A 19,533-nucleotide genomic window follows, 5' to 3' on the forward strand; every position below is an offset into this window, starting at 1 on the left:
CTCAATTTCTGTTGCATCCCTTCATGTGCACCTAACCATAATTAATCAATATTATAATGTGTAAGTAATGCTGGTGTCTTCCTCTTATCATCACGTATACAGCAACCCACGCCCTCTGGGCCATCAGTGGATTAATGATGAGTGGCTCCGATAGGAGAGCCCCGTACAAAGGATTTATTAATTAGCCTTCCACTGACACTGTGGCCGCGCTGTGCAACACATGTTCACTCTAATCACAAACTTTAAAGGGACATGATCGACCTCCCAGTCACCCACCGTAATGCACTGCATGATATTAAACCTTGATGCGTGCATACATTAAGCCTGAAAGCGCGTCGTCTCCAAATTAACGAGGCAACTTTTACATAAGGGTGGCTCAACCTATGCGCACTGTTACTCCTATGAGCATGAATGATTGATCAGACAGGTGGGATCGAGTAGTAGGCTATACGCCGTAATTCACCGGCGATAGAGAGGGACCTGCCTTCAGAGATTCCTACAACTGCCCCAGATGACGGTAAAGTGGAAGCACAATGTAAGAGGCAGAGAGCGGATGCACGGTACTCACCCGTCCCCGGCGTGTTAGAGGAGCATCCCGGTCTCTCACGGCCAGCTCTTCAGATGAGTTCTCCTGGGACAGCGCGCCTTGATCCTCACTATCATTCTTCGCAACGCTCCAGCCTCCTCACAGCCTTCCCTTACTCTTCGTCTTTGGCATCACATGTAAAAAATAAAAAATACACTGCATGCCAAATGAATTTCACCTGTAATTGCTGTTTCAGGGGATGCTGCGGTCCGTCTCTCAGCGGGCAGCGCAGAAGTGACAGAAGCGGATTCCTATTTGAGGGGGTGCTGACGCGCAACCGGAGGGGCTCGCCTCCTGCCTTTTTCATCTGGCTCCATCAGCTCTCTGTTAAAGCAGCACCATGTGACTGAAACCGCTCTCAAGACAGACAGAACTACAATGCTGACTTCCTGTAAAACCTTTCAAAATAAAGCATTAACGTACTGAAGATAATTCAAATAATTAAAAAACTAGATTGGAGAAATTCATTAATGTAATATAATATGAATTTTAAAGCTTTAATTTTGCAAAACTGCCATTTAAGACTATTAAAAACACAGATATTTATAGGTACAAATCCCTGTTTTTGTTGACCAAACCAACCCTCAATTACATGTCAGCCAAAATGTACTCAAAAATTAAAAGGAATAAAGAAAGGTGCTCTCTAACTCAAAAGAAAAACAAAACAAACAAACAAAAAAAATGGGAACATTCTACAAACATGGGTTACAGCCCACTAACATCCCACATCAGATTACCGTATGCTAGGCCTGTTTGAATCCTTATGCATTCTAGTAAAGATATCCTTGTTGTAATATTTAAATTTAACATTTGTATTTGTCAGATGTGTGTTTGTTTTCTAGTTATTGAATTAATATTGGTACCACACAACTGAGAGGCCTTAACATTATCTAGCTCAGCTCCTCAAAATAGATACATGTAATCTTATGCTAATGAGAGGTATTGTATAGCAATATATTTATTTTATACGCCCTATTCATTTGTAATAATGTGTAATATTTATTATTGTTTCTTTTAAAAGAAGTATTAAATAATTTTACACGTTATTTCGACCTTGCTCACTGACTGATCTTGAGCCCCACAGTGTTTCTATTGGTATTGGTTTTATTTTGAAGGAATTTCATTGTGTTTTCCGGCTTGTGTCTAAATTGACGCAGCAGTGAAGTCAACCATTCAATTAATCCGCGCTCTCAGAATGTGCCCCCTAGCGTCCACCTTGAAGAATGACACAAACTGCTCCAAAGCGATTGTGGGGACAGTGTTTCTTCTCTACAGCATAATCCCATTATAAATTATTGACATGCTCCTCATAATAGCCTCTGTATTTATTCTTCATTGAGTCTGGAACTTTCTTTAGAACAAAAACAGTGACGGAAAAAAAAACAGATGAGAGTCTGCTTCTGAGGGCACATGTGTGGCGTTAAACTTTTATGAGCATGGGCCTAAATAAAGAAAGTGTTCATATGCTTGTCAGACAGCCAGGGGTGGCTACAGTTTGCAGGGTGTTGAAGGCAGCAGCTCATTTGCTCATGAATGCTTCTGATTTAACGTTACATTGTTATATAAAGCAGATTTTAGTTACACCAAATGCATATTATTCTGTGCTGTTCAGTACATAAAAAATAGTAAATCAGTTGTAAATCATAACTTGAGAAATAAAGATGTCATTTAGGCTGTATGAGAACTGATAGAATCAGATTTGCGCTCATGTCTCTGCCTCAGAAATGATGATTTAGCTGCGTGATAACAGGCTTCTCTATAGTGTGTGTGTGTGTGTGTGTGCAAGAGGACGTGTGTGTTTGGAGCGCCAAAATGTGTGAGAAGATAAACAGAGGTGGAAAAAAGAGAGTGGCAACTAGAAGCGACAGCCTAAGATGCTTTCAAATAAGAGAAAAGCGCCATGTCCTTTTGGGCTCTTTTTTTCTATTGTTGTCCACCATGAGCCAGACTCTTGGGTCTCCTCCACAATGCAGGTCCCCTAAGAGCAGCAGCTCACCACTGGCTGTCCTGTCACTTCACATTAGTGTCTTTGTGGAAAACAGTGGCCCCGTAGGGCCACACTTGTCATTAAAGAAGTCTGTGGACAGACACACACACATACACACACATACATGGAAAGAGTGAGTAGATAAGGAGAACACAAGGAGAATGTCCATCAAGCCTTCTTATAGATCTATAACAGTGACCTTATTTCAGCTTTCCTCTCTCAGTCACACACACATCCTTATGACACACATTCAGAAAGCATGTTCTCATAAGAAATGCAGCTGTGAATGAGTGAGCTTCATGCATGCAAGAAGGGCAGGACTGACGTCTTCTAGTAGCTCATGCTGTTACTGGCTTAATGTGTAACAGTAACACATGACAGACAAGACAGTTAATACCACCTGAATGCACACAATAAAACACTCTTCAAACTACACGTTACATCTGCTGCCAACCAAGCCTTTACAAATTCAGGTTGTAGAGCCAAGACATTTGCAAAGACACTAAAATTTCAATATCTTATGTTACGCATGGAGAGTTTGACCTGACCTTTTAAAAACACCAGACAAAAGTTATATTGTTGCATCAACAAATATAATGTTTCAAAGTTAACACTGCACTTGATTTTACACAGATTACATAATATGACAGCAACAAAGTGGAGACAGATGCAGCTGGAATCATCTTATAATGTCCAGTTCGTGCGTATTCGGATGCTCCCACAAATACAGCGAGGTTATTTTTGGCGATGCTGGGGGGGTTGGAGAAGCTCCTCTAGGGCCGGCTATGTGCAGGTGGGCAGGGCGGCGTGGGACGTGGAACTTTAAAGGAGAAACGTGGAAGAGTGTGTGTGATGAAATGAGATGTGAAGCTTTCTCTCACTCAGCCCGCAGACGCGTAAAAGATTTATCAAGCTAGTGAGGAGAGAGGTGGGACCTGCCTCTCCCAGAGAGGAGGAGGAGGAAGAGGAGGGTGACTGACTTGCTTTTAAGATCTTTTCTATTATAAATCAGACCGACCAGTGGATGCCCAGAAGGCGCAGGGAGGTCCAAACAAAAGGCTTGTGTGGACAAAGAGGAGACAGGGCTAGATGATTTTGGACAGGAGAGGGGTGAAAGTGCACAGAAAGTGAATTAGACTGGAAGATGCGTGATCTCTTTATTTACAGGACTGTGGGTGACACAGTCTTTGAATGAGGCTTTGCAGTCTTTAGCCACACACCCCACAACCCACACTCTTCCCATGTCTGTCCCAGTTATCACTGTCCCGCTGTAAACAATGGCATAGGAACCAAAGTTACCCGGAAACAAGGGTACACAATACACCACATTCTAAAGCTGTCTAATGAAGTATACTGTGCAAGTAAATGATCAACACAAGTAACTGCATTTATTGGTTTACATAAGAAAGGGATACATTGGTAATTATAATAATCATTGATCATCATCTAATCGAGACTTTTTCCAAATTTCCTACATGATGTTTCATGATTTCTATTTATTTATATGCAGGAAATGCATAAAGTGTTTCCATCTTAAATGATGCTGGGTTTCTTTTGTAAAGATTGCAAGAGTGTGTGTCAGCATTCAGTCACAAGATGGCGCCTTGAGTCCAGCGCTAACTTCACCCAGGGTCTCTGCAATTAAACGCATCCGTGCGCACCAGAAGCCTTAAATCACACCACGACACGCTAAATTTAACTGCTTACAAACACCACCACGAATCTTAAATAATTCCAAACAAAGGTATGCCCAAATTAGCTGAACAATCTGTAATCTAATTGACATGTCTCATTTTAAATGTGCTTAATATATTGAGTATTCCAATAAAACCTAATAAACTAATTAAGTAAATAAACAGTTCGAGCCTTTCAATTAAGATGCGCGTAATTTGTAAACCGCCACACCTCAGACACAGACCCGTCGACGCCCTCTCAGTCAACCCAATCTCAGCCCCGATTGACTACAACTACCACCACGGCCACCTCCCACCCTCCTCCTCCTCCTCCTCCTCTACACACCGGCTCGCAACCATCCTCCCAACCAGTCACCTCAAGTGCGACCGGCCGGCTGGAGCAAACACAACACACCCACAGACCAGCGAGAGCGACCCAGCCGCTGTTTTTGGGGGGTCAACGTAAGAGAAAACCGGAGCAGAAGAGAAGGAGAATGGGACTGTGTGCTTGGATCAGGACTGAGTCTGGTTTGGCACACTGAAAGCTCCTCAGACTCGTTACTTAGGAAGTCTTTTTTTTCTCGGAGTCTGCGTGTTTTCACCGCTGACACAATGGGCTGCTGCAGCGGACGATGCACTCTCATCTTTATCTGCACTTTACAGTTGGTGAGTTGACCCATACGTCTACAAGTTCCAACAGTACAAGAAAACAGCCGGCTGTTAACTTTAATTTCATTTTATAAGTTAAATGTCAGGTTTAACTTGGCAGGACTCTGCTCTGTTTGAGTATCACATGTTGAACACAGCCAACAGAACACGTTAAAAACTAATAGACTCACTAAGTAACCTGTACAAACTCCATGTTTTCATGCTGTTTCCTTCTGTTAATGTTTATAAATCTAGCTTGAAATTAGATTACACTGCAGTGTTTTTATTGTTTAGTAGCTTCAGTAAGTGGCACTGTTGCTTTTAGTCAACAGAGAACACACAGTGAGATGTTTGTGGTATAAAGAAGTCACTACACTCAGCACCAGGCTGAAGCACAGTGACAGTACTGGGGTAGCTGTGTGGTGCCTGATGAAAGTGCATAGATTCAGGCTTCAGAATATGTTAATGAATCATTATTCATTCGAACTGAGAACCATCTGAGGTCACCAAGATGCATAGCTGACCTCTATGTTAGATGATACAGATAACATGGCTTTAAACACAACCTGATATCAATGTATGTATGTATAATATTCTGCCACATGTGCACCAGAGTACTGTGAGTACTGTTAACAATGGAGTTTGGGTGTGCTCAGTTGGACACACAACCTGTTCAGGGCAGTGGAGGAAGTCACAGTGCTATGAAAGGACAAGTTGGCACCATGGAATGTGCAGCACTAGGCAATTGAGGCAATTCTGATCGCACAACACAGGCATGCTCTGTGAATGTCTGCACTTTGTTGTCTTGTGAATGAGCGACGGCACCATTAAGAAGAGACTTGGCTGCGACCTTACAGCTCTGTGATGGCACACATTTGTATCCGCTGCCTCAAGTTTTAGGACATTTGTCAGCTGTATCTCGGTGTGTTGATCCACAAAAAACAGGGATTTCTGATCAGTCAAGTGTGTGCTGTGTGACATTTACTGATGGTAACTGTGCAGTCTCACATGATGCTTCCAGTCAACTCACAGGCCAGCTTGCCTTTACCACAACCCCAGAGTGGAGTTTACTTGACAGGCTGTGACAATGTTATTTATGGTGGTATTAAAACTGAGCTTGCTCACATCGTAAGCCCCCAAGTATAGTAAATGCCACTTTTAACAGCTCAAGGGAGCAATGACATCTTCTTTTTCCAGTCAAAGAGTCAGATGGGAAAGTTGTGGGCTATTGTCATGATACATGAGAGATTCCCCCCACTATCAACCATAATTGTTCTGTTAAAGAAGTTTCTATATCACTGTACATGTTTCTACACTCAGAAATACCAGAGGCTGCTAATCTAGATTTACAATAAGCCAGAGTTGAAATGTTCACAGAGAAAAAAGATTAAACGGGCTCTTGTTTTAGCTCTGTTTTTCCCCCTGATTTGAATGACTCTAACTGCCTCCGGCCTCCTGCTATTCTTTCCCCACTTCATCTTCAAAACTAATAGAGTGCTTCTGTGTATTTGTGGGTAACACCTGTTTATCTGTCAGGTACAAGTGTATCTGCCTTATTAAAATTATGAGCCACTCCCTGTTGACACACACCCACAAACATAGATACTTGGGCTATGAACCCACCTTGAGCCACACACCTGTTTTCCCTTCGCAGACTTTGAACATTTTGCCTCATTAGAGAGAAGGAGGTTGACCATTTGTTATAAGGTTTATAAAGCTGTCAGCTGGCTACCTTAAAAAGTCCCTGAAGACTTTTTGAAACAGCTTTATTTTCCCCTGGCACTATTTCCTGTGTGGAAACACACACACACATGTGCACAATTTAACCTGCAAAGAGGGGTTGCATTAAACCCTGCGTGACCTTTCAGAAGGTCACCAGGTTGTGTGTGTGCATGTACGCATGAATATACATGTGGACATGTGTGTGTAGAGCAGCACAAGGGACACCCCCCCACTCTCTCTCTCTCTCTTGGCTGAAACCTATGCATTGACAATGAGCCAGGTTATTCCCAGTCCATTACGGGGTAAAACTACCATTAACAAAACAACATACTCTGCTCCTCAGATGTAAAAATAGCCCCTGTGAACCACTGTGTGTGCTAATTAGCCAGGCAGAGTGCTTTGATCAAACCTCTTCTGGCATCTCGGCCATCCCCTAATTGAATTGTGGTGCGCTTTCCTCATCAACAGGCCGTGCGGTGGGACTCATCTCACTGGGACAGAAGGCAACAGATAATGAGCCTGTATTGATCGAAACGCCTCTGTTCCCTCTTCCCTTTTGCAGCCTAACTATTCCAGACAGTGGGGCTGGATGGTTGTCAGAACCCCAATCAGCCCCAGAGAATAGCCAACGTTGGCAGGAAGCCCTGTCTGTGTAATGATTTGTTTGTACTCTGAGACACAGGCAAGCTCATTTTTTGTCTCAACGGGCTGGTTGTTTGAGGTGTTGACCTAAAGCTGACCTGGTGTTGAAGGGTTTTTCATTGGCCAGACATGGGAGCCAGTCTAGACAAATTGTGAATGTCAGTGACTGGCCACGATGAGGACGTTGTCCTTAACAGAGTAGATTGTGGACGGTAGCTGATAGATGGAGGAGACCTCTTCAGTGGTCATGGTGGTTTTTCAGGAGAGCACTCAGACACGTGCACACACACACACACACACACTCGCACACATAATCGCACTGACCAAGGGTAATGAGCTCAGAACTGAACATTGACCCTGAAAATGCTCGGCCATAACCGTGTCGGCTGACGGATGCAGGCTCACAGACTCTCAGGCACTATTTCATGCACCCGTTTTCACACTCGGACACACCCACAGTCACAGCTGTGCATTCTGGACTGAGAGTTATAGGTTAGTAGGTCTAGTATTGGGTCAAGATTTCTTACAGAAAGGCTGGAAGGGTTTTCATTTGATGACATGAAAAGTGAAAATGTGTCTGCATTGTCACATTGACCGGTTTGAATAGTGTCTATGTGGGACAGAGTTCTTTCATTGCAGTCTGCAAGTTTTACCTCATCTTCACCCTTAAAAATAGACCCACAAGCATTATGTGGCTGTGTGTGTAATATCTTGCATCACACTGCCCACTTTTTTCTTCTACTCTTTTGATGATATATCTACAGAATATACTTTGTAGTGAAGGGTTCGGAGAAAAGGCATGAGTTCAAGTAAAGTGCTTCCAAGAAGAAGTTTAAGCAGAAAAGCAGGGCGACTCCTCCAGAAGAGTGTTATCTTTAAATTCACATTACACATTATCCCTTGGCTGGCATCACGTCGCCTCCTTCATATTGCTGCAGATTTTAGCTGTTTTTTTTATTTATTTTTTTTGCTGAGTTTTGACTGCTAACTCATTTGCTTTACAGAAGCACTAACATTCAAATTTCCTGTTGAATATTCATGAGGTTAGAGATGCTGGATGTCTATCAACATACTGTTTCTCCTGCACACACAAGGCCTTGGCCCATGGCTTTGATATTAATGCATCACACAGCTGTAATTAAGAATAATTACTGCAGCTGCAGCAAATTGTATCGATGGCGATAAAACACCATCAGACCTGCAGACCATGCTGTGAGGGGTTACTGTTACTATATAGCCTTTGTGTGCCTTGCCAGTTCTCAGGGGAGGTGATATATCAAAACCTGGTAACTAGTGAAATATGAAGGCTATTCTTGGCAAGAGCTTTAATATTTCAATTTTTCCAGTTACAGATGCTCCAGACATCTGTTGGAGGTAGCTTGTTTTGTTCGTTGTATGTGTGTAACTGCTTTAGTGTGCCTGTACAAAGCTGGTGTTGAGTGTGATCAATGATAATGAACTGTATTTCCTTGGCACTGCCTGGTTGATGGAGGAGATAGGCCAGCAGGAATAAAGCGGACGGTCACAGCTCTTTTATCACTCTGTTTCGTTCTCTTTGTCTTTGCCTCACTGGGCCTGCTATTAAGTTTTCATAAAGCTTCTCTGGACTGTGATTCATATCATTGTAGACACAAACACATTTTTTTTTTTTACTATTTGCTTTGGCTTGCACAGATGGCGGCAAACTAAGATAGCACCCCTATCTGAATTATCCGTGCAGAAAGAAAATGTGTCTGTGTGTGTTAGACACAGCACTCTACAGAGAAGAGTACCAACAATGAATACCAACAGCAGTGCATGTGTTGGCTGAGGTAACTGTGTACTTGTAAAACTAATCATTTTTAACATAGAGATTATAAAAGACCTGTTCACACATGCCATTAATCTATGTCTGAGTGGACAGCAGGTACAGGTGTGAATGCACCTACGACACATTGAGGACACGGTGAGATCTGATTGGCTGAGACAACATTCAGAGGTGCTGCGTGTTGCCACTTTGTTTTAACAGTGTGAACACTAATGTGTCCTATGCCGCATCGAAGAACTGCCTACATAATAGACACCCTGTGTAAGCTTCTGTCTCAATACATACCCCATGTGAGGTGGTTTTGTTCAGAATTTTAAAGAGATACCTATAAAAATACACAGTTATGTCCTAGATTGGAATACCATGTATTGCTCCAAGGAAAATGTCTCAGCAGAGCTACTAGATAAAGAGGTTCAGTAGCTGAGCCTGGTTGAATTTTAAGCAATGCTAAAAAGTTGCTGTTCGGAAGATGAAGACAGGAATATATATGATCAGGGGAGTTTGCGCGCTGGTCTTTTTGTTGTCTTTTCTAGGATGTGTCAGAAATGGAAGGCAGGATGTTCAAATAGTGTGTGATTGTGAGCCATAGAAGCTCCAATAGATTTCAGAAATGAAGGTCTTAACCTTGCCTCACATTGCGTCCAGTTCCTGCTTCTTTACTTTTTGAAGGTCATGCAGGTTACCATAATTAGGTGTTGTGTGTGTGTGTGTTTGAGTTGTACTTGTGCTGTCAAATGGACCCCTGGTGTTCAGTCTTGATTGTGGTCTTGACCCAGGCTGTGTTGATTGCTATGCCTGAACAGCCCTCATCGACAGAGAGCACACCCCGTCAGGTCAGGACTGGTCTTAGCTGCAAGTGCTTACCCTGCCAAAAAAAAGTTGATTTAAAATTGTGTCACAGGGCAAGGTGACTCCAGAATAAATTCACAGTCGCGTCTACAACTTTTGCAGATCCTGTGTGTCATCATCTCACCTGAGTGCTTAATTCAACCTGGAAGTGCTGCTTGAATGTCTAATGAACGTTCGTTCTTTGTCTTTAACGCGCACCCTTTGTGGCTGTGTGTGTGTGTCTCCTTTTCCCTTTTTGTATTTGCTCCACCCCTCCACCCATCCTCTTCTCCCCCTGCTGGGATCGCAGGTTGGAATATGTTTGAATTATTGATTACCATCTGATTTATCAACGGGCCCAGAGCCACTGTTGTGTTTGGGGAGAGACGGATAGAAAGCTGGAGAGAAAAGTGGGGGGTGGGTGGGTGGTGTCTCAACCTCTCACTCCTGGGCCAATTATGAGCATGACCCCAGAGACCTGATGTCTTGCTTTCCATTTCCAATCTCTTTCATTCTCTTTCCTCTCCCACCCTCTATCTGTTACCACGGAAACCTTTACGTACACAAGATGATGCTCCGACGAGCCTCCAGGTAATAAAAAAACAGCTTGTCAAAAAGAGGCACGGGAATGTATGATGCAAATCTGAGCTAGCGTGCTGGGAAGAGAGATGAGTGCTGGTAGACGATCTCTGGAGGGGGGTTGGCCAGCAAAGAACATGGGGCTCAGAACACATCCTGCTCTCAAGACATCTGCCACTCTAAAGATAGCTCTGCTTAAATATATAGCCTTTAACCTAACTGCAAAGATCAACTAACCTAAAATGCTACAGTCTCAGCAGAGCGGTTTGGACTCCCGTGCCAGGATGTGTGCGAATTGAAAAAAGGTGGTGACCTCACTGTTCTTTTTTTGACCTTCTCCCAAATTTCACTGTGTGCATGCTTGCTTATAATAATATGTGTGTTTGTGTAAAACCAATCTCCTCTTTGTCCCTGGTGGCCCCCTTTTTTTTACAACTGTTCACCTTTTTAATGTCTTCAATTTAACAGACCATTAATTATGTGGTTAAAGTGGAAACCTTGGCCTGGCAAATGCACGTGTGCACATCCACGCACACGTGCATTTGCCACACACAGACACACTAACACATTTGTGTCAGTGTGACTGTGTGTGTTCCACATCAATGATACTGCAATATTAAGCTATAATGGAGATAAAACTGGAACTATTTGCAAGCCCATTTCTCTCTTTCCATTCCAACGGCTGCAGCGGTGTCATTTGTTATAGTGTGGCATCGAATAAATTGCTTTGGGAGCACCACAGCTGGGATGACTATCTTGACAGATCACACCCAGTTGAATGGCTGCGATGCATATTCATCTCGCTCAAATTTCCCCACACATTTTTTGGCATTCAGTCGTTGTTTTACAAGCTGCTGATGACTTCACGGATGTTTTTGCTCTAATTGTGTTGTGTGATTGGCCGGCAGGGAGGCACGCAGCATAACTTCCTGGTGGAAGGATTAGGAGTGATGGTATTATGATGAAAAGAGCAACATTAGTGACTCAATTATGGAAAGTAGAGCTGGAGGGTGCAAACTGCTGACAGCTGTTTGCTGTTCTTGACTGAATATTCTTGATGAGAATTTCCTCTGTCGCTGCTAAATTGCCTACATGTTAATTGGGGCGAAACCTAAACCGTTCTTTGTTAAATCTGGGACATGATAGAGCAGAAGAGGAGTGAGGATTGGCTGATTTAAGCTGCTCTCATTTCGTCACTTTTCCTCCCTCCTGCCCATTGTTGGTGTTTTTGGGTTTTATCCACTGCTCTATTCTTTTTTTTTTTCTTTTCTTCTGTCAGCTCCTCCAAAATACCTCTCTGTGTGTTGTATTTATAGATGAATGTTACCTGATATACTTTATTTATGTGTGTTTGTTTGTAATGCATTCTGCTGTTACCTCTCACTTCTTAATACGACTCCTACACAACAAACAAGAAGTTGGAAGACACATCAACAACTAACATTAATCCCCTGGTACTGGGACTGAAATCATAACAATGCTGCTGCATTCCTCTACAAAATGATGCTGTAAAGTTTTAATTAACTTGTGACAATCTCAGGATTGCTGCCACCTTTGCAGATAAAAGAAATGTTGGCTCAAGGCAAAGTGGTGGAAGAGAGATAAAAGGACAGAGATGGAGTGAGATTTTATGAGATTAGCAGCAGCAGTGGGAGGAAAAGTGTTTGCCATCACAGTGTTTGACTTTAGGTCATATCTCGGTGAACTTTGATTCAGCATCAAGTCAGTCAAGTTTTTTTTGGACATATTTTTCTAAGACTTCCTGACCAGTTTTGGTCAGGTCATGTAGAGGAAAATGGTGAGAATTAACACCCTCTTAAAGGTGGTTTGAAGTACGTCTTTACAGCATTAAAAAATCATAACAAAATGTGTAGCAATTTTCATTAAACTTCATTAATGTGCAAAACCTCCAACCTGCTAATCAGGACTTTGTGGGACTCTGCGTTAAACAGATTTTGATTTTCAAGGAAGAAGTTTGTGGCAAGATTTTAGGCATAAAATGTCTGAGACAGTCCAGGCCTGGGGGACTGATGGTCTACAATATTTGGCAGTGTGGGAGTTCATTGTATGTGTTCATGTAGCCATGATCTTCTATGCATTGTCTTATGAAGAAGATTGATGGAATGTCCATGAGACATGGAAGGACGTCACTTCGACAGCAACAGGTCAAAAACAATTCAACATATTAAAAAGCTCTAAAACTTTAATAGTCCAACATCATGTGAAAAATGTGAAAGCTTTGAAACGGCCTAAAGTTTAAAGTAAATTGTCAGAGTGGTGATGTGTTCCTTTCTGTGGAGTGGATTTCCATTAGCACCGACAGATTGGTGTGTTATTAGCACTAAGAATACGGGAAGTTAACATATTTGATCAATAATGGGCTATTCAAACTAAACAAGCCCCTCACTCTGTCTTTTAATACTGCCACCCAAGACTTGCAAAGGGACAAGCTGCTGTGTGTTTCTCAGTGCAGACCATATTTCAAACAGTGAAGAAGAAAGTGGCTTATGAAGGCACCCTACCTCTTAATCCCTGTCTCAGCTCTGCTAGCCCAAGCACCACCAAAGGCTATCTATCTATCCAAGTCTCCATGTATCCAATGAGAGCCACACACACGCCGCACAACACATCACACACATTCCGAGATTGGCACCATTAGTTACACAGTTACACAAGGACCAGGCAGGCACCAGAGTATAATAACTTTACCCAGGCGAGAGGTGAAAAATTGGATTGGAGAAAGTTTTTGAGAAGTACTTTACTGCCTGCTGGGAGTCTCAGAGTGAAGACAAGCCAGGGCAAAGACTGTCACATAAAAAAACAAAACAGCCAGCCAGCCACTGACTCATGGCTCACCTCTACTGCTTCTCTCTTTACTTTGTTTTAGATTAGACTATTTTAGTATTAGCAGCACTTCTGGGAGTATATGTGTAACCCACAGCCCTTGCTCAAAGATGATACTGTGTGTTTTTGTAAATGAGACCCCTGCTAATTTGTACTATGTTTGACTCTGAGCATTAGATGACATTTTTCCCAATCTCTTCCGATCTGTTAGGATGAGACCGCTTGCTCTCCGGCCAATGAGTAGGTCACAGGGGAAATAAAAAAGCATGATATCTCCAGACTCACCAAATTGGATTAAATGCAGTAGTGCCCACTGTTGTTTTCCACCTGGTAATTATGAATGGCGTACAGTTGCAAGTAAGAAATCCAGACATAAACAGTCTTCTGAGGACCTCCACAGGTCAACAGAGTCCTAAGAATATCACGAATGTCAGGCTGTCTACGTGCAGACAGGCAACAACAGACCATCACGCTGTAACTTTAACTCAAATTAAACCTAGAAGTCTCCTCATTAGGCTGGTCAGTGTGAAGCTATGACTTGAGTGGAAAGTGTACCTGCAAAATCTGTACCATTATTATTTCTGGGATGGCTCATGATGTAAAACTTTTGCTTGTCTATGTACCACTAAAGCAGTCTGCCAGGAAGCAGAGAAAAACAGTGTGCAGCATCAAGTCCTCCGATTTATATTTGAAAACACACATTAGGAATGATTTACACAGCAATGCAGGCACTCATGAAAACAGGAGTCTTGAAGAGTTTATTTTTATATTGGATGTGAACAAACCTAAGCTAAAAGAGACAAGCGTGAATCAGAGTCTGGCTGGCTTTTTATGATGTGCCATGTTTTGCCCAGACTTATCTTTATTCCCACTCATTCCCAGCAGGCAGTGAGGTACCAGTTAGAGGACAAGACAGGCATGAAACAGAAGTAGTCATTTGGATATTACGTACAAATTGCCCCTCAGAGTTGTATTTTATCAGGGTTGGCTTCGTCGGTTAATGCGTTTTTATGAAAGTAAAATCAACCCATTAGTGAATCCATTCAGATAAAAAAGGAGGAGATGGAGTTGTCTTTAATTCAGTCCCCACATCGCCTCAGTGTTGTCCTTCTGCCTGACTGTGAGTCAGAGTTATTCGCTCAAACAGAGAGGAGACTGACTCATGCAGCCTGAGGCCATACTGAATGGGCACACACACACACATATCCTGATGACACATCCAGTAACATGTTATCAGAGGACATTTCACGGAGGACACACATAGAAAGAGAAACACTGATGTGATTTATGGTAGCTGAAGGCTAAGGTGGAGAGCAATCAGTGGGTCACCTGCATCAGGTCCTCTCCCATTTTCACACCTCATCAGAAATGTGTCCTGCTTCTGCATGTCAGTAACTCATGTGGAGTCACCAACCGTAAACAACTGCCAAAACAGCCCGCCACATGTTTCGTGTCTGTCTGAAAATCCTGCTTGGATGCTCAGTCAAAGCAACAGTTTCCACGTCTTTCTGTCACTTATCTTAAGCACACATGCATGTTTTAATTGGCTCTCAAACGATGCAGATCAAATGTTTTTATTCGCCTTTTTCAGACGTGTTTGCTCTGATCCGCTTGTCACTATTAGGTGCAGCTCTCTTCCCTCTTCTCTTCTTCATGGCACATTAAAGAAGGTGCTGATGATTGAAATGTTTGGGTGTTTTTATATTCTCTATTTTTACACCGAGGGGGAAAAGAAGGGATTATAGTGTTTGACTGTGTCCACTTGTGTGTTCCACTGCTCTGTTTGCACACCTCTGGAGACATAACATCATGTGATAGGCGCAGTGGTATTGAGGTCTGTGATCATAATCCGCCATCTCATGGCTGAAGGACAGAGTAATTGATAGTTTGGGAGAGCTATGAATAGAGATAAAAATGAAAACAACCAGAGAGTGAACAAAGGATGGGGAGAAGTGGAGGTGCAAGAGGAGCTTGTTGCATCCTGCTGCTGTAACCAGCACCCTTTAATTGCTTAGTATTTATGGTGGGAGGAGTGGTATGTGTGGGCAACATGCCTCTCCACATATACACACCCAAAACCAAAATACACACTAAGAGATACCGTCACCCTAGAGGGAGTCATTTGTGCTAGCAGGAGGTCGGCGGGAGGCTTTTACGGGCCGTTATGTAGCCGGCTCACTATTCCTGGAAGAGCATTGGTATCTTTTGATCAAATTCCGCCCCACTCTCCAGTAACCTGCTTCCTATGAATTGTGGGCTAATTGTGCCATATGGGTTTTTATGTGTGTGTGTGTGTGTGCGTGGGTGGGCAGAGGCCTTTCTATCCTTGATTGATTGTTGTCATCTTGGAGGATTATTGAGTTAGCAGCGTGCGGGATAGGCTTACTGCAGCATCTCAGAGGAGAGAAAAAACATGCACACACACACACTCACACGTCACTCATGCCTGTACACATCTTTAATTCAATGACTGTTGGAAATATTTCAGGGAAAGGGGCCTATGGCTGCCTATTGAATGCACCAGATGGATGTAAGTTGTGTGTACTGGGCATGTAATGTTAATCTGAATCTCTCGCATATTGTTATTTTTCTGATCCTACCTCACAAATGTCTTCACTCTTTTAGGCTTTTTATTGGTAATGTAAAAACTCTATCCAGTTAATGCCCTGAAGCTCTGTGTATTTTCCCAGACAAATACAATAAAAGCTGTTATAATAGATTTTGCAAAGGCATTGGATCTCTTCTTTTCCACTAGGACTGCCAGAGGACATTGTGTATCTTCTTCTTTTTCCTTTTATTATCTGTTTTCTTTTTTCCCTTTTACACTACTCAGACACCAACAAAAGGGGGTTGGAGGTACAAGAAGGAACACGGTGTATGAACAGATGAATTTAGTTCTGTAGTTCATTTTTATTGCTGTATTACAGAAGCTAAAACAGCCCAGAGCAGAATAAAACTTTTAAGTGAATACTGGATAAACAACGGAAAAAATAAACCTATAAGAGTCTTCTGAAGAAACACAAAGTTCATGTTGTTTGTTTGTTTGTACATATATAATGTTGTGGGCCAATTTAAAGCGTCAGCTTTGCTCTCCTTTACGTTTCCTTTATAACATGACAAGGAATACATGCTGGTGTTTGTGCGTGCGTACATTTAAAAGTCATAGCTGTATTCAAAAGGTTCAGGTCTGTAAACAACCCCACCCCTCCATTTCAAATTAATGGCAGTCTAGCTGCATCTCATCTCATCTCTGCTGTCGTCCTCCTGCATGAGTTTTATTGAGCTCTCTAACCATGACCCAGAGCTGACCAGAAGATGTATGACTCTTTTGGCTTTATTAATTTCCTTCAGTCCTTTCTTTATCCAGGGGGATAGACAGACGTTATTATCTGGCGTTGTGTTGTTTTCCTTACATTTTCCCCTTCTATCTATTAATTCCCAATCATTACTCTTTTTCTTTTTTGCTACTTAGATTGAAAGGCTTTTATCTTTTGATTGCAGGTATTCTATGACTTTTATTTAAAGCATGAAGCATGTCCCAGTTCACTCATCTCACCCTTTTGTTGCTTCACACCCTGCCTGTGGAGTCTTTCCCCTCTCTGTACGAAGAAGGGCTCATTTTTAATTATCACTCAGTATTTGATCATCTCCTTCCCCTGCCTGTCACTATGTCTCATCGAGTCGCTGGTAACATTTCCATTACATTTTGGAAGAGCAGCCACCGCTGCGTGTATGGTGTGTCTGTGTGTGTGTGTGTGTGTGTGTTTGAACGTGGTTGGTGGTGTGTTCCTATCATTGCAGCAGAGACAAGATTTCTCCCCCTCTCATCCATCTTCAAGCGCTTGGCTGTAAATGACATGTCAACACACAACGAAACACATCGTTGGTTGAGACACACACATGTACACACACACACAGGGAGTGGAATTGGATTGGCAATGGAATTTTAATTAAATGGTTTGCACCCCCCTCCCTGTATTTTCCTCCAAATGGGATGCTAATTGAGTTGATGCAAATAGGGACTTGCAGTCGTAAGGTTCAAATGACTTTGTTTGGGTTTTGCAGAAATGTTGCACACAAAGATTTGGGATGGAAAGAAGACTGACGGAGGATTAATATTTATGATAAAAGCTGGCCTTGGTGAAGCAGTGGAAAGGGTATGCCTGGACTAGCAAAAACTGGAATTTCTCCCTTATTGCCATGTGTGTTTGTGCGTGTTTACACAGTCTTCTAGAGTACAGATTTTAATAAGTGCCTATAAGCTCTGCACTGCTGTGGTGTTATTAAGGAAGGGCCTCACCTCCCATAAAGTTCCCAGAGCATTCTCATTCCTGGCAGCTGTTGGCAGGAAGGTTGGAAACAGTGATCTCCTCTTTAGCTCAGCAGGGGTTGAATCGATAAATCTGTCATTGTTTGTTTTATAAAACTCCTAGTCTTCACCTCGGGGTGCTCCCACCGACAGAGGCTAAACACTCAAGCTGTTCATGTCGGCTGGCTCTATACAGGATTGTTGGTTAGTCGCTGTGAGGTGAACGCAGACTGTCTGAGGTCAGGCTGGGCAACACATCCTCACACTACAACCTACAAAAACAAAGGCAAAATCTTTTCAACATGTCTGCCTTTTAGCTGTCTAGATCCATTGCTGCTTGTTGGTTCAAGGATGAGCTGATTAACAATCGGTCAAAGGTCACTGATCCAACAAAACATGCTAACATTTGTGTCTTTTCTCTTCTTCTCTAGGTGCTGGCTTTAGAAAGACAGGTCTTTGACTTCCTTGGTTACCAGTGGGCCCCCATCCTTGCCAACTTCTTCCACATCATCATAGTCATCCTCGGCCTCTTCGGCACCATCCAGTACCGGCCACGTTACATTATAGTGGTAAGTATGCATAACACATAATCACATTTGACTTCTAGTTCACTCTGTACATACTGTCACATAATCCTATGCCTCTCAGCAGCTCCACATCACTTCGTATTTGCCCTCTGTGTTTGCAATTATTGTAGGTCGGACATGTTGTTGCTTTTCCTCTAATTGCAAACTGTGCTGTGCGCTTTTGTGCATTGTGCGACACTCTTAAATCACTCTAATCCCTTGGTAATTAGGACTAATTAAAGGGGGTGGGATGTTGAGGTGGGGGGAGTGCTAAGGAGCTCATCAGATTTATACTCGGCTTGAAGTTTCTGGACAGAGAAGGTCATTATTTAAAGCACAATAGGAAGCATGTGCTGCCTGTTGTTAACAACTTTGTTAGAAATCACCCACTCTGAAGCTTCATAAATGGGCTTTTACGCACTTCAGTTTCTATTTGACACCATAACATTCATCTGAGGCATTAAAAGCCTATTTTGAACTGCATTAGTGGAAGCACAGATGGTGATGTTAATGACAGGAGAAGATTGGGGGAAAGAGATACAGAGGAAGAGAGTAAATAAAGAGAGACTGGGGAGATGAAGGGGGATAAACAGGAGCCACACAGGATTAGATGAAAAAAAAAACAGAGGAAGTAGGAACTGAAGGAAGGACAGGAAGGAGGGAAAGTTGAAACTATTGTCTCATGTCAAGTGGAAAATGGGAGAGCATAGACTGAGGGCTTTCATGATTCGACTTGTATGTTTTTACAGAGGTGATGTTTTGCCCTTCGCTTTTCCTCTGACATTTAAAACGCACAATTCATTGTGACGCGGATGATTTCACAACCTTTACTCTGATGACTCTGCCAGTGTCTACCGGTAGTACCCCTCTGTCTGTCAACACTTGGCTTACTGACTGTACAATTTCATAGTCGTGAACTTCATTCAGCCTCAGCAGTTAAAAGACCTGCAGCTCCCTCAGGGCCTACATAGACTTGTTGAACTTACTGGCATCTAAAACAAAAAAAACTGTCTTACACACATTTTTCTTGTGGGTTGAAGGACACTAGCTGTGTCCAACTTATTTGTCATTACCTGTCATGAGTTCATCTAACTTCCCTGAAGCTTATCTGCCTGGTCTTGTTTCTTTCTCTATCTTGTTTGCCCTCCAGTACACAGTGTGGGCCGCGCTCTGGGTAGCCTGGAACGTCTTCATCATCTGTTTCTACCTGGATGTAGGAGGCCTGTCCAAGGTGAGACTAAAAAAAGTTCAGTCTGATGTTATCTCTCAATCATTAGTCATTATGCATGTCAGCCACGTCAAGTGATGTTCTGTGATGAATGTTCTTTTTTTTCTAAGGTCA

At 42.6% G+C, this 19,533-nt stretch overlaps 2 protein-coding genes across 4 annotated transcripts in view; one reads left to right on the forward strand and one right to left on the reverse strand.

Moving 5' to 3' along the window:
* LOC114439030 (hybrid signal transduction histidine kinase B) overlaps positions 1-892 on the reverse strand; it is a 33,066-nt gene extending 32,174 nt beyond the window's left edge. For all 3 annotated transcript variants that reach the window (XM_028410745.1, XM_028410744.1, XM_028410743.1), the window contains exon 1: positions 569-892. The gene's annotated coding sequence lies outside the window, so the exon portion shown is untranslated. The remainder of the gene's footprint in view (positions 1-568) is intronic.
* Positions 893-4,621: 3,729 nt separating this feature from the next.
* Positions 4,622-19,533, forward strand: part of nkain4 (sodium/potassium transporting ATPase interacting 4) — a 38,274-nt gene continuing 23,362 nt past the window's right edge. Inside the window, exons 1-3 of the mRNA XM_028410676.1 lie at positions 4,622-4,912; positions 18,057-18,194; positions 19,342-19,422. Coding sequence (XP_028266477.1) covers positions 4,859-4,912; positions 18,057-18,194; positions 19,342-19,422 — 273 coding nt within the window. The 5' untranslated portion in view covers positions 4,622-4,858. The remainder of the gene's footprint in view (positions 4,913-18,056; positions 18,195-19,341; positions 19,423-19,533) is intronic.

The sequence above is a fragment of the Parambassis ranga genome, chromosome 7 (assembly GCF_900634625.1).
Source record: "Parambassis ranga chromosome 7, fParRan2.1, whole genome shotgun sequence".
NCBI lineage: Eukaryota > Metazoa > Chordata > Actinopteri > Ambassidae > Parambassis > Parambassis ranga.